Raw genomic sequence first — 13,309 nt, 5'->3', positions numbered from 1 at the left:
GGCCAACATCATTTGCTATCATTATTACTAGTCTCAGGAGGTGTGCAAACTGTGGCATAGATGGGACTAGGTTCGCATGTGTTTTCTACCCCATAGTGGGACAGAAAAGTTCTCTTAGGACCGTGGGCAAGCTGCTTAACCCCTTTGAGGCTCAGTCTCCTCATCTGTTAAATGGGGATGACAATCAGCAGTGACCTTATAGGGTTTATTAAGACGGAATGAGCCAGCAGTGTTTAGCACAAAATAAATGCTCCTTCCATGAGGCCCCAGTCCAAGGCCTTGCTCCCTCCCTGGCTTGTAGCTGTGTGTGGCTTGGGCAAGCATGTGGCCCCTGAAATGACTCTGATATGCCTGCTATTCTGAATAGGTTGCAGGTGAAAGATGCTGCTTTTGGAATGAGGCTAATGGCTGCGGCTCCAGGTTAGAGGGAATTCAGGGTCTTCAGATTAGACAGCCCCTCCTCATCTTTGTGAGAAGACAGGAACTGGCTGGGAACACTTAGGAGAGGTGCTCTGATTTGCAATCAGATTCATCTCATTACAGAGCTCCTCCCTTTCCGCCTGCCCCAGCTCAGCCAGATTTAAGACGCTCCCCCCAGGAAGGCGCCGCTAGTCCTGAAGTCTTGGCCAGTTCTCGCTTTTGGACTTAAGAGAACCGTTGTTTCAGTGTCCCCAGCAGTAGCTCCTCGTGGGGAACTCCCGGGGGCGGAGCCAGGCTGAGTAAGAAGGGCAGTCAGTCCCAGAACGGACGTCGGGCTGGGGCAGAAGCTCCCGCCAACGGCTCGCCTCGCACCTTCGGCTCCAGGGGTCTGCGGGCAGGACTACTGGATGGGGGCGTGCTCCTTGCCCATGGCCGATCGTGGCTGTCCCGTGAGCCCGAGTCCCTTGACACTTTCTATTCCCGTACCCCCAGCTGGCAGGGACCACGTTCGGGCCCGATTTTCACCTTCCCTAAACCTCTTTCCAAGCACAAATCTGGAAGGAAACGCTCCGAACGCTCACTGCCGGCATTGCTTTTCTTTTTTTCTACGTCTCTGGTTTTCCAAATTATTTTTACAGTGACCGTATACCACGTTTGTTTCATTTTCCTAAATAACAAAAATCTCTTATCGTTCTGGGTAGGAAAGTAGTATGTGCTTATTGCAAATAAGTAAACAAAAAGACAAATAGGAGAAAGAGAAAAAAAACCCCAAAGCCTTGTCATCCAACGTTTATCCTTGAAAATAACCACCCGTGTGTTTCCTTCTACATGTTTTTCTCTTTACGCACATATATAGAGAAAACCGCTTTCTCACCTTCCCCTCCCTTGGATCTCTCCTGCCCTTCGCCCGCCAGTGGGATACCTCGCTGGACGTCACCAGCGGCTATGCCTCTGTGCTTCTTCATGCGGGGCGGCGGGCTACCCCGGTCTCACCCATTTTCCACTCTCCCACGCCTCCACACCCTTCGCGCGCTTAAGAGACCCGTCAGGGGGTGGAACGTTGCGGGACTTAAACAGTTGGGAAAACGAGTGAGTGTGTTTGGGCGGGCGCGCACGCGTGCTCACACATAGGAATGAATCTACGCGTAGGTCCCCAAAGGGAAGAATGTGGGAGGGAAAGAAGGAATGAAAGGAAAACAAAAGTAATTTAAACGAATGAAACAAGGGAGGAAGGCAGAGAAGTGAAGAAGGACGGAGGTGCCCGGCGGCGGGATGGCCAGGCTCGGCGCCCGGCTGTCCTCGCTGAGTGCACGAGGTGGGGTGGCCTTGCCCTCACTTACCCGACCTGAGCAGCACGGCCCGGTAGAGCCCGGTGGCCTCGGCGGGGCCCCGTGCCCGCTCGCCCAGCCTCTGCGCCATGCGCCCCGCGCGCCCGACTGCAGTGCCGGCACTGCGAGCCGCAGCGCAGCGGCGGATACTACTCCGGGGGCCGGAGTGTCTCCGTGCCGGTGACGCGAACCGAGGCCCAAACCCAGCCGCGGATCGAGTTACCACGGCGGCCGCAGCGTCCGGCGAGGAGGCGCCGCCGAGGGAGGGACAGAGCTCTGGGGCAAGGGCAGGTATGCCGCGCACGCAGTGGGCAGGGCGCGGGTCAGGGTCTGGGGCCCAAGGAGAGCCTATATCCTGATTTCTAGCCTTGGTCTCCCACTCACGCTTCTCCATTTCCCTGGCCGCTGGCCTCCTGGAACACTACAAGCAGGTGTGCGTTTCTGAAGTGGCACCCTGGGATCACGTCCTAGCGCCACCAGCTTATAACTGTGTGACTCCACCATTTAATTACCTACCCTCGCAGAGCCACAGTTTTCTCACCTGTAAAATGGGAATAGCCACAGTACTTATCTCACAAGGTTGTGAGATATGAGATTATACATCTACAGTATATGATTATATGTATTACATATAATCTTAGAACAGTGGCTGGCAAAGAACAAACACTATATATTGATATATATATATATATATATATATATATATATATATATATATACTTTTAAAAAGTATCCTAGGGTGAGTGGCACTGAGAAGCAGGGGCCTTTACTGTAGGAGGAAGGTTGTGGTAGGGCTCCACAAGATTGATTTTCCCCAATTTGTACAATCCCTTTAACAGCCAGAGATGGGAGGACCAACCAAAGGAGTCCAAAAGTGGAGATTTGGAAGATATAAGAAACTGACAATTTTAATTATCTACTCTGTCTGGTGCTGTGCTAAGTTCCTTCTAAAATAAAAACTACTGTTTATTGTGTGCTTCATGTCCTCTTTCATTCTATCTTCACAACCCTGTGAATTAGGGTCTATTAGCCTTCCAATTTTACAGATGAGGATACTGAGGCTCAGAGAGGTTAAGCAATTTATCTGGGATCACACAGTGTGGAGCTGGAACACAAACTCAGGTATTTTGACCCCAGACATGGGCCACCCTGCTCTACTACCCCTCTGTTATCTCATTTACTCTTCACAAAAGTACTGAAGGGTAGGTATTATTTCCAGTTTGGAGATGAAGACATTGGGGCTCTGGAAGGTGAGGTGGCTTGCTCGTGCTCACACAGCTAGTTGGAGGAACCAAGACTCAATCCAGTTCTCCACCCACAAAACCAGTGCCCCTGAAATCTACAGACCCCTGGAGCTGTCCAGAGTACCAGATGGCCTCTGTTCAAAGCTGTGCCTGTGTGGGCCAGGGAATCTCGAGTTGGCTGTCGGAGCCTCTATCACATGGTACCGTCTCCCTGTGCCCCTGTGTCCTCTCTAGCCTTGGTGCCCCCTAGACCAGCTGCCAGCCAAGTGCTCTCTGGCCGGTCCTTTGCCACTTCCCAAGCCCAGCTTCTGTTGGGACTTGGAGATTTCTGTACTTCTCTGCTCCTTTGTCACCACCCCGGGGTCCCAAGGATCCAAGTGACGCACTTTGATCTTTGGGGACGTCAATGATTGGTCAGATTGGTCATATGCCTCATCCACAACCAACCACCATGAGTGCCAGGCACGATTACAGATATTTACTATTGACTATTCCATATCCATTCTTTAGAGGATGAAATTATATATGAGTTATTATTCATCTCCTTTAATCCACTCTTTGATCAAGTATGGTTATGCTCCTTTTAGAGATAAGAAAAATAAGTCTCAAGTGACTTGCCCACAATCACATAACTAGTTAGTAATGGAGCTGGAATTGGAACCCAGGGGATGACAAAACTTTGCTGTGGAGGGGAAGCAAAGACAGCTGTTGAATAAGGTGAGGATTCAGGAAAATTGTGATGAAGTAATGTGCTTTTAAAGAGCAGAAAGAAGGATTAATTTAGGTTGCATCCCTGAGGAATTCTAGGTGGGTCTGACTTACCTTGGCCATTTAGTCTCTGCTTCTCATGTTCATGATGAAATATGGCCTGAGGAGAGTATTCTTTCTGTGAACAGAAAGAAAGTAGGTAGAGGTGAGGACCCTCTCTTCCCTGGCAGGGGAGGAATGAAGTGATATTCATAGGGTTGCTGAGTTCCCACAGGAGGGACTGATCAAGGTTGAAGTCCTCTCCAGAGAAACAAATTACTATAGTCCTTGGAGTGTGTGTGTGCGTGTGCGAATGTGTGTGTGTCCGCACACGCACATGCACACATGTTGAGGGACATTTATAAGACATGCTCTTTTAAAAAAGTTAATTTTTTGAAGAACAGCTATAGATTTAGGAAAAAACTGAGAAGATAGTATAGAGAGTTCCTTACATCATGAATCCAATCATTCTGTTAACATCTTATATGTATGTCGATGTACATGTATGTAGGGTGGCAGGTGTGTTACAATTATTGAGCTAATATCAATATATTATTATCAACTGAAGCCCATACATTATTCAGATTTCCTTAGTTTTTACCTAATGTCGTTTTTCTGTTCCAGGATCCCATCCAAGACACCACGTTATATTGAGTTGTCATGTCTCCTTAGGCTCCTCTTGGCTCTAATAGCTTTTCAGACTTTCTTTGTTTTTGATGACCTTGACAGTTCTGAAGAGTACTGAGATCCATATTCTTTTATGTTGAAGTCTTATCCATGCTGTTGCCTCTACCTGAACTACCTTCTCCCTACCTTCCTGGCAAACACCTCTTCCTTCAAGGGCCAATTAAGACTTCAGGGTTTGGTCCTCAAGGTCAGTTCTTAGACATCTTCTCTTCCCTCTCTAAACTCTCATGACTTTTTTTTTTTAATGTTTATTTATTTTTGAGAGAGAGAGAGAGAGAGAGAGAGAGAGAGAGAGACAAAGCATGAGTGGGAGAGGGGCAGAGAGAGAGGGAGACAAAATTCGAAGCAGTCTACAGGCTCTGAGCTGTCAGCACAGAGCCTGACATGGGGCTGGAACTCACAAACTGCGAGATCATGACCTGAGTCGGAGTCAGATGCTCAACCGACTGAGCCACCCAGGTGCCCTTAAACTCTCATGACTTTAAGAACAACTCTAAGCTGAAGATCCCCACATGCATATTTCCAAACCAGACTTTCACTCTGAGCTTAAACTTTGGCTAACACGCTGCTTGACGTATCCACTTGAAAGTCTAATAGGCCCTACTCACCATGGCCCAAACAGAACTGTTGATCACTCCAACTTCCAACATGTTCCTCCCCTGTCCCCCCTCTTGTCAAGTGACTCCACTCTGGCTCTGTGGCTCAGGCAGGATCCTGGGGGGGTCCACTTTGCCCTGTCTTCCCACAGTGCACAGTCCTCAGATCACCAAGGCATGATGAATCCACCTGCTGACATCTCTTCAATCCATCCAGTTCCAATGCCCCAATCCTACCCCAGGCACCACTGCCCTGTGCCCGAATGCCTGCAGTAGCTTCTCTTCTTTCAAGCTGTTCGCCACACAGATTCCAGGGCAAGTTTTTAAATGTAACTCAGACTCCACTCCTGCCCTACTGAAAACCCGTTGTTGCCTTCCCTTTGCATTTCGGGACACACCTTCTTCTAGCCTATAAGGCCTTCTCAACCCAGACCCTCCCTGCCACCCTTTCAAATCCCAACAATCTGTTCCTTCAAAGGTTCAAGGGCTTGTGGTGGTTCAGGTCCTGACACACAAAGGTCCTGACCTTGTGAAACTGGCATTCTAGTGGGGGAGCTAGACAATAAGCATAATGAATAAGTAAAGTAGATAGTATGTTCCAAGGTGATGGATACTGTGGAAAAGAGAAATGAGAATAGGCGGGGAGAAGGTTAGTGGTAAGTGGGGGAGTAGGGGTAATAGGTGGCTGCCCAGAGGGTCTCATTGAGAAGGGGAGGTGTGAACACAAACTTGAAGGAAGTGGGGGAGTTAGCCAGACAGATATTTTGGGCAAGAGAGTTGCAGACGGAGGGAACAGCTGGAGCTAGGGTCCTGAGGCTGAAGTGTGCCAGAAGGTTCAGGGAAGAGTAGGCTGCCAGGGTGGCTGGAGTGGAGGGACGCAGGAGTGGTCACATGAGGGAAAGTCAGTGGAGAACGGGGGCCACCTTCCTCCACACATCACACTCCAGCCACTGAGAATTCTGCTTGGGTTCCTGAAAGCCCTGATGTTTCTCACCTCCTGCTTCTGCACAAGCCATTGCCTCCACCTGTGCACATTCCCCAGCTCTGCCTAGTTCCTCCTGCTTATCCATTAAATCTCAGCTGAAATGCCATTTCCCCAAGGAGGCCCCCTTAGATCATATGCTCCAGTACCCCAGACTTCACTTATATGACTCCTCACCACTGAGTTATGGTTGTTCGAGCCCCACTTCCTCCACCAGACTATACAAGACTTAAGGGGGAAGACCAGGTTCACAGCTGTCTCCCCAGGGCCTACTCCAGAGCTGGGCTTGGCTTGGATGTGGGATAATGATTTGTTGAAAGAATGAATGAAGTGAATGAATGAATGAATGAATGAATGAATGAATGAGTGAGTGCATCCACACAGGGAGCTCTGGTCTGTAAGGAGAAAGTGGACAATTCCAGAGAGTAAGCCAGGACCAGAACCCAGGGAAGTCCTCTGCTGTCTGCTCAAGGATTATTCAGGGTGCACAGAAGGGGCTGGGGTCCTGATATTTCCCCAGGGTGCTCCCATTTTGAACTCTGCCACCCAGGAGGGCATAAAAAAGGGAGGGTGTCTGGGATTTGGCCAAGCTTCTTTCGTGGTTTTTAACAAAGGGATTAAGAAAACAAGTAACTTCATCCATGGAAGAAAGCTCCAGAGGGCTTGAAGGGGATCTGAGCTTCTTCCCACATCTTCCTACAGACCTGGGAAGTGGGGCTGGGGCCCAAGGGCAACCTTAGACTTACACAGCCAGGATTTTATCAGGAGAAGCTTTAAGACCTGGAGTTCAAAGAGTTGTCCCTTGCACACTCTCCAACCTCCCTTGCACGAAAGACTTGTTGGAAAATCAGGCTATCACGTGTCCAGTAACACGCGATGTGATCCAGGCAGATTCCTCTCTCCCTTCAATGACTAGAGTTCAGTGAGCAAGAAAACACTCCACTTGCATGCAACCCCTTGCAAAGGCAAAGCTGAATCAAAAAGCTGCTTGGATCTTTTGCTGATGCATTACTGGTAACTAAGAGTCTTTCCCAAGGACTGTGCTCATAAATACAGCCAGTTCTCATTTGCTCACACAATTTAGGGACTGGAAGATGCTGGCTTAGTTATAATTTTGGTTAGTGAACATCAACATACATGATTGCCAGAGGAAATACTATTGTGTATGGAACAACATACCCAACTGTGGCTGGGCAAACTCAGTGTGTTTGCATTTGTATTTCTCCTGACTTCTCCGTTATCCCCACCTGCTTCTTTTTCATATCTCAATTGTTGAGAGAGTTTTTTGGGGTTGGTCCCTGGGGACGTTCAATGAGCCTATCCTCCAAAGTTTCCTCTTCTCCACTTTGCTCTGCTACTTTCCCTGAAGGCTGATTCCTCTATTTGAGAAGTGCCAAGGAGACTATGGACCCATCACACATCCTGCTTAGTGTTCTCCATAGGATACATGCACCAGGTAACACTTAAGTGACCTTGCTTTGTTTGTTAAAAATTGAAGTGTAGGGACTCCTGGATGGCCCCGTTGGTTAAGCGTCTGACTCTTGGTATTGGCTCAGGTTGTGATCTCGCAGTTTGTGGGTTCCAGCCCTGCACTGGGCTTTGCCAGCACAGAGACTGCTTGGGATTCTCTCTCCCTTCCCCTCTCTCTGCCCCATTCCTGATTTCTGTCTCAAAATAAATAAACAAACATTTTTAAATAAATTGAAGTATAGCACACATACATAAAATGCACTAATTTCAATTGTGTGGCTCAACAAAGTGTTACATATGTGTTCACCCTCAGAGCCACTCCAAGATTGAGATATGAAACATTCCCTGCACTGTAGAAGACTCCCTTGTTCCCCTTCTCAGTCAATGCCCACCTTTTCCCAGAGTAAGCACTAATTCTGACCAATATCACCGTAGATTTCTCTTATTCTAGAACTTCATATGAATGGAATCATAAAATTTAGTCTTTGGGACCTGGCTTCTTTCACTTACCAGCATGCTAATAAAGCTGCTCTGAACAACTTTCTATGACTTTTGGGGTAAACACAGTGCTTGTTTCTGTTGGGGAAATACCCAGCAGTGGAATGGCAGGTCATAAGATGGGTGAATGTTTACCTCTTGTAGATGCTGTCAACCGTGATTGTATCAGTTTCTCTGTTGTGCTTTTGACATCTTCACGACATGGATTTTTTTTTTTAAACACCTTGAGATCACTTCTGTGCACAATCTTTGGGATCAATGGGGGAGCGGAAGGAGGTATCAACAAAATTGCATCTTATATGAACATAGATGGACCTGAATTTTGACTTTGGAAGAGATGAGGGTAGGACCTCAGAGTATTTGTCCTTGTAACCTGGAGTGTATCAGGTGTGTGTGTGTGTGTGTGTATAGGCATCCTTTTTTATCCCCCCACTCCACACCATTAAACTCTAAACACCCTGAGAAACAGGAATGTGACTTATTCAGGAATATGTCTTCAGTGTCTAGCATATCCTGGCACATAGATAGGTGCTTATTTAAAAAAAACAGTTTAATAATTGTTGCAAATATTTATTGAGCATGTCCTAGAGCTGAATGCTGTGATAAGACTTTACCAATATGGCTTCACTTAAGCCTCATAATAGTCCTCTGAGATTCGGTAAGAGTGGGGCTCTTGTTTTATGGATGAGGAAGGAAGCTGGGGCCTTCAGCAGCTAGGATACAAAGCTGGCAAGTGGCAGTTCTGCGGTTAGCCTGGAGGCAGTGTGAGTGTGTGGTCTTTGCCACATTCACAAACTGAATGTGTGTGTGCTTGCGTGTGTGTGATGGCAAGAGCCTGCACCTCATTGTACAGAAGAGGAAACTGAGGCTCAGAGAGGTTAAAGAACCCTTCTGCATGGAGTCAGCTGGGCCTGCCTCCCTGCCACGCTTTTTTAAAAATATGTTTTTTAATGTTTAGTTATTTATTGTGAGAGAGAGAGAGTGCAAGCAGGGGAGGGGCAGAGAGAGAGAGGGAGAAAGAGAGAATCCCAAGCAGGCTCCACACTGTCAGTGCAGAGCCTGGTGTGGGCTCAAACTCACGAACCCTGAGATCATGACCTGAGCCAAAATCAAGAGTTGGATACTTAACTGACTGAGCCACCCAGGCACTCCTGCCATGCTAACTCTTAAAGGTGGAATTTTTTTTAATGTTTATTTTTGAGAGAGAGAGAGAGAGAGAGAGAGAGAGAGAGAGAGAGAGAGAGAATGAATGAGCAGGGAAGGGACAGAGAGAGAGGGAGACAGAATCTGAAGCAGGTTCCAGCCTCTGAGCTGTCAGCACAGAGCCTGACGCAGGGCTCGAACTCACAAACCGTGAGATTATGACCTGAGCTGAAGTTGGAAGCTTAACCGACTGAGCCAGCCAGGCGCCCCAAAGGTGGAATGTTCTTAACATAGACCTTTGGCTTCTACCCCCGACTCCCATTCCCCACTCCTGAGCTCATGGCCACTGGTTGTCACAGGACCCTCTCTGAGCCTCTGCCTTAGTGCCTCACTCTCACAAAGTCACTGTGCTGTGTGAGGCAACACTGGCCTCCTCCTTGTCCTTCATCCCCAGGGACCAAGAGAATCAAACCTGGCAATCCTTCCTTTAAAGTGCTGGGCACTGCTTGGAGAGGGCCAAACCCTGGGACTCGCTCCTTTCCAGGGGTCCTTACATCACACTGGTGTTGGGTTCTCAGCTGAGTGCGGTAACCAGGGCACTGTCTTCCATCAAAGGAGGAAGCCTCCGTGGTTCCGGTCTCCAGGGTCTTCTCACTGCTCCATTCATTTCAACCCCTCAGGCCTCGGAGGCCTGGAACTCTGCCGCTCCCGGAACCCAAGCTAAGGCATTGGGCCAGGAGCACCCCCTATCCAGCCGCCAGAAAAGCCTTCCTCTCCTGGCCTGAACTTGGTGGCTGGGCTGCTTAATTATCCTTGAAAGCTCTTAATGTATTTAAACATTTGGAATAACCTAATTGCACACAAGTTTAAAAGTAGCATTTCTCCTTACTGCCCCTCCTCAAGCCCCATCTCACCCCTTCCCCAGAGTTATTACTGGTTTTGTTTTTGTTTTTGTTTTTGATGCTGTGTGTGTCTGTTTTGGTCATTTTCCTGCAGATTGCTTTTTAAACTCTATCATATGTCTTCTAGATAGTTCTATGTCAATACACATAGATCCTCTCGACTATTTTGATCCACTGCAGTGTATAATACAGGGTGATGCCTACAGTTGTTTGTTTGTTTGCTTGTTTTTCCCCAACAAATCCCTTTAGTTGGACATGTAAGTTGTTTCTAATTTATCACCATTACAAACAATTCTGCTCCAAACATCCATGTGTTTACCGCTCCATGCAGGGATGTGGGCGTTTCTCTAGGGCAGACACTGAAGTGTAAATGCCAGGCCAATGCTAAATTTTAGCAGGTGCTACCAAATCACCCTCCAGAATGGCTGTACCATTTCACACGCCCACCGTCAGTGTCTCAGATTACTGGGTTGTCTACACCCTCACTAAGTCTGGGTGTTATGAATCTTTAAGTTTGTCTACTGAAAATGAGTCTATGATATTAGTGGTTACTGTTGTGGGAGGCGATAGTGGTTGAGAAGGGGCACGAGGGGGCTTTTGGGGTGCTATTGATGTTCTGTTTCTCGATCTCAGTAGCAGCTACACAGATATTTTAAATTTCTCAAAATTCATTGAGTGGTACACCTATGGTGGATTCACTTTTCTGTATGTATGTTATTCTTCAATAAAATGCTCAAACTGTTTCCTCCCTCCCCCAGTCTGATAGGTGACAAACAGCATCCCACAATCATTTTTTTGGAGGTTGTACCTTCTTTTGTTGGTCCATGGGCCTTCTGGATCCCTTCTGGAATATTTTAGTCCTGGGTCTTAGAGAATGGTTTTTCTGACAGAAGAAAACCCCTTTAAGAAAGAGGAAAAGATACTTGACCCTCCCTGAGCACCAACCATATGTTTTAATGCTCACAGCAGACTTTCAGGATAGATGCCATATACCCCAGGAGGCTGGGGCTCAGAGCAGTGAGGTGACATGTCCAAGGTCATGAAATTGTCTGACTGCAGAGTCCTACCCTCCTTGTTACCCTTTAAACTGCCTAGGTGACAGGCATTGGGCTAACCATACAACAGGCATGATCACAAGTAATCCCTGCAACAGCCCAGTGAGGTATCTATATTGTCATCCCATTTTACAGATGAGAACAAAGAGGCTCAGAAAGGTTAAATAACTTGCTCAGTTCATCCTGTTAGTAAGTGGAGGAGCAGGGTGAGCCCAGGTCTGCCTGGCTCTAATGCTGTGATAAGTCAGTTCTATCCAATAGAATGTTCTGAAATGATGGAAATGTTTGATATCTGTGCTGATGATATGGTATCCATGAGCCACAACTGGCTATTTAGCACTCGAAATGTGGTTCATGCTTCTGTGGAACCGAAATTTTAGTCTTATTTAAATGTCATTAATTTAAGTAGCCTGTGTTGGACAGTGCAACTTTAGAGTCAGGTCAGGAGAAGGAGAAAACCTGTAGGGTGTAAGTGCAGATGACCAAGCAGCTGCCCTTGTGGGAAGCCAGCCAGCCCACTGGGAGGGACCCCCTCCTAGTGGTCCTCACAAAGCCCATACACAGCTACTTCTCTTTTCAGGCACCAGAATCATGCTCTGCAGCAAGAGCCAAAGCTTTGTAATCAGAAGTGGCTGTAACACAATGGAAAACAATGAAATCTTGCCATTTGCAACTACATGGATGGAACTGGAGGGTATTACGCTAAGTGAAATTAGTCAGAGAAAGACAAATATCATATGACTTCACTCATATGAGGACTTTAAGATACAAAACAGATGAACATAAGGGAAGTAAAAATAATATAAAAACAGGAAGGGGGACAAAACATAAGGGACTCTTAAATATAGAGAACAAATAGAGGATTGCTAGAGAGGTTGTGGGAAGGGGGATGGGCTAAATCGGTAAGGGGCTTAAAGAATCTACTCCTGAAATCATTGTTGCACCATGTGCTAACTAACTTGGATGTAAGTTATAAAAAAATAAATACATTATAGAAAAAAAACCAGAAGTGGCCATAACAAACCTCTCAACCTAAGACTCCGTTTCCTCATGTATTAGATGGGTATCAGAATAGGGCTAGTTTTAAGATTAAATGAGAGAATACTTAGTGCCTGGCACATATGTGACATTCAATAAGCTATTTAACAGTTATGCTATTATCATAATTATTGATCACAGGCTCACTTGTAAGGTTTTCATTATATAATGGTAAAGCATGGGGCGCCTGGGTGGCTCAGTCGGTTAAGCGTCTGACTTTGGCTCAGGTCATAATCTCATGGTTTTTGAGTTCCAGCCCCGTGTTGGGCTCTGTGCTGACAGCTCAGAACCTGGAGCCTGTTTCAGATTCTGTGTCTCCCCCTCTCTCTGCCCCTTCCCTGCTCATGTTCTGTCTCTCTGCCTCTCAATAATAGATAAATGATAAAAAAAATAAAAAAATAATGGTAAAGCATATTCATGCTAATAATTTAAATAATGCAGATGGGTATAAAGTGGGACCTAAAAATCCCCAAATACTTTAACCCCAAATCCCCCTCCCAGATGAAACCACTGTAAGTAGTTTCTTATGTGCCCATCCAGGAATTATTTCCACTTTCATAAACATGTAGAATAATTCTGATCTATCCTTTTGAAAAGTACAAAAGGGATCATATGAAATGCACTATTCCATTACTTGCTTTTTTATCACTTTATGATATCTCAAGGGCGTTTTTCCACACGTGTAATTCAGATTCACAGCATTATTTCACTGTCTGCACAATGTTTCCCGGTAAATGTCGTTCGTAACTTATTTTGCAGGTCCTTACTGATGGACATTTAGGCTGTTAGCATTTATTTTGCTATTGTGAGCAATATTTCAATAAGTACTTTACACATGTCTTTCTGTATATGGGTAAGTGCGCCCACCAGAGGGAAAATTCTTACCAGTGGTATCCCTGGGTCAATGGTTGGGATATTTTCAACTATGATAGATCTTGGCATATGTAAAATCTCTTTTTAAACCTCTCAGGAGCACTGGTCTTTAAAAGGAATGTTCTAGTAGTTTCTTCTGAAGAGATTCCTTAAGCCATGCTAATAATCACCCCTGGATTGTATTTGCTGGGTGGGTTTTGAATTTTGGAGAAATGTTTTCTTTAAGTAGATCTAGTTTGTATGGTCCCTGTGGTGTAGGGTCATGGACAGGGCAGGAGAGGGGAATTGGCCAGGGGCACCTGGAAGTCAGGGAACTGGATCCCCAC

At 46.5% G+C, this 13,309-nt stretch overlaps 2 protein-coding genes across 6 annotated transcripts in view; one reads left to right on the top strand and one right to left on the bottom strand.

Moving 5' to 3' along the window:
- The window catches only part of KCTD6 (potassium channel tetramerization domain containing 6), a 125,304-nt gene that overhangs the window by 72,173 nt on the left and 39,822 nt on the right, over positions 1-13,309 (top strand). The gene's annotated exons all lie outside the window — the stretch shown is intronic.
- FAM107A (family with sequence similarity 107 member A) overlaps positions 1-13,309 on the bottom strand; it is a 52,951-nt gene that overhangs the window by 18,796 nt on the left and 20,846 nt on the right. Inside the window, exon 2 of one of the 3 annotated variants that reach the window (XM_015065283.3) lies at positions 3,815-3,878. In XM_015065283.3, coding sequence (XP_014920769.2) covers positions 3,815-3,878 — 64 coding nt within the window. Of the gene's footprint in view, positions 1-1,294; positions 1,445-1,760; positions 1,950-3,814; positions 3,879-13,309 lie in introns of those variants that run through there. The other 2 variants (XM_027039097.2, XM_053219159.1) reach the window with 2 other exon arrangements.

Source organism: Acinonyx jubatus, chromosome A2 (assembly GCF_027475565.1).
Source record: "Acinonyx jubatus isolate Ajub_Pintada_27869175 chromosome A2, VMU_Ajub_asm_v1.0, whole genome shotgun sequence".
In the NCBI taxonomy this organism is placed as follows: Eukaryota; Metazoa; Chordata; class Mammalia; order Carnivora; family Felidae; genus Acinonyx; species Acinonyx jubatus.
Note: the sequence above shows the minus strand (reverse complement) of the source record. Positions and strands in the feature narration are given on the sequence as shown.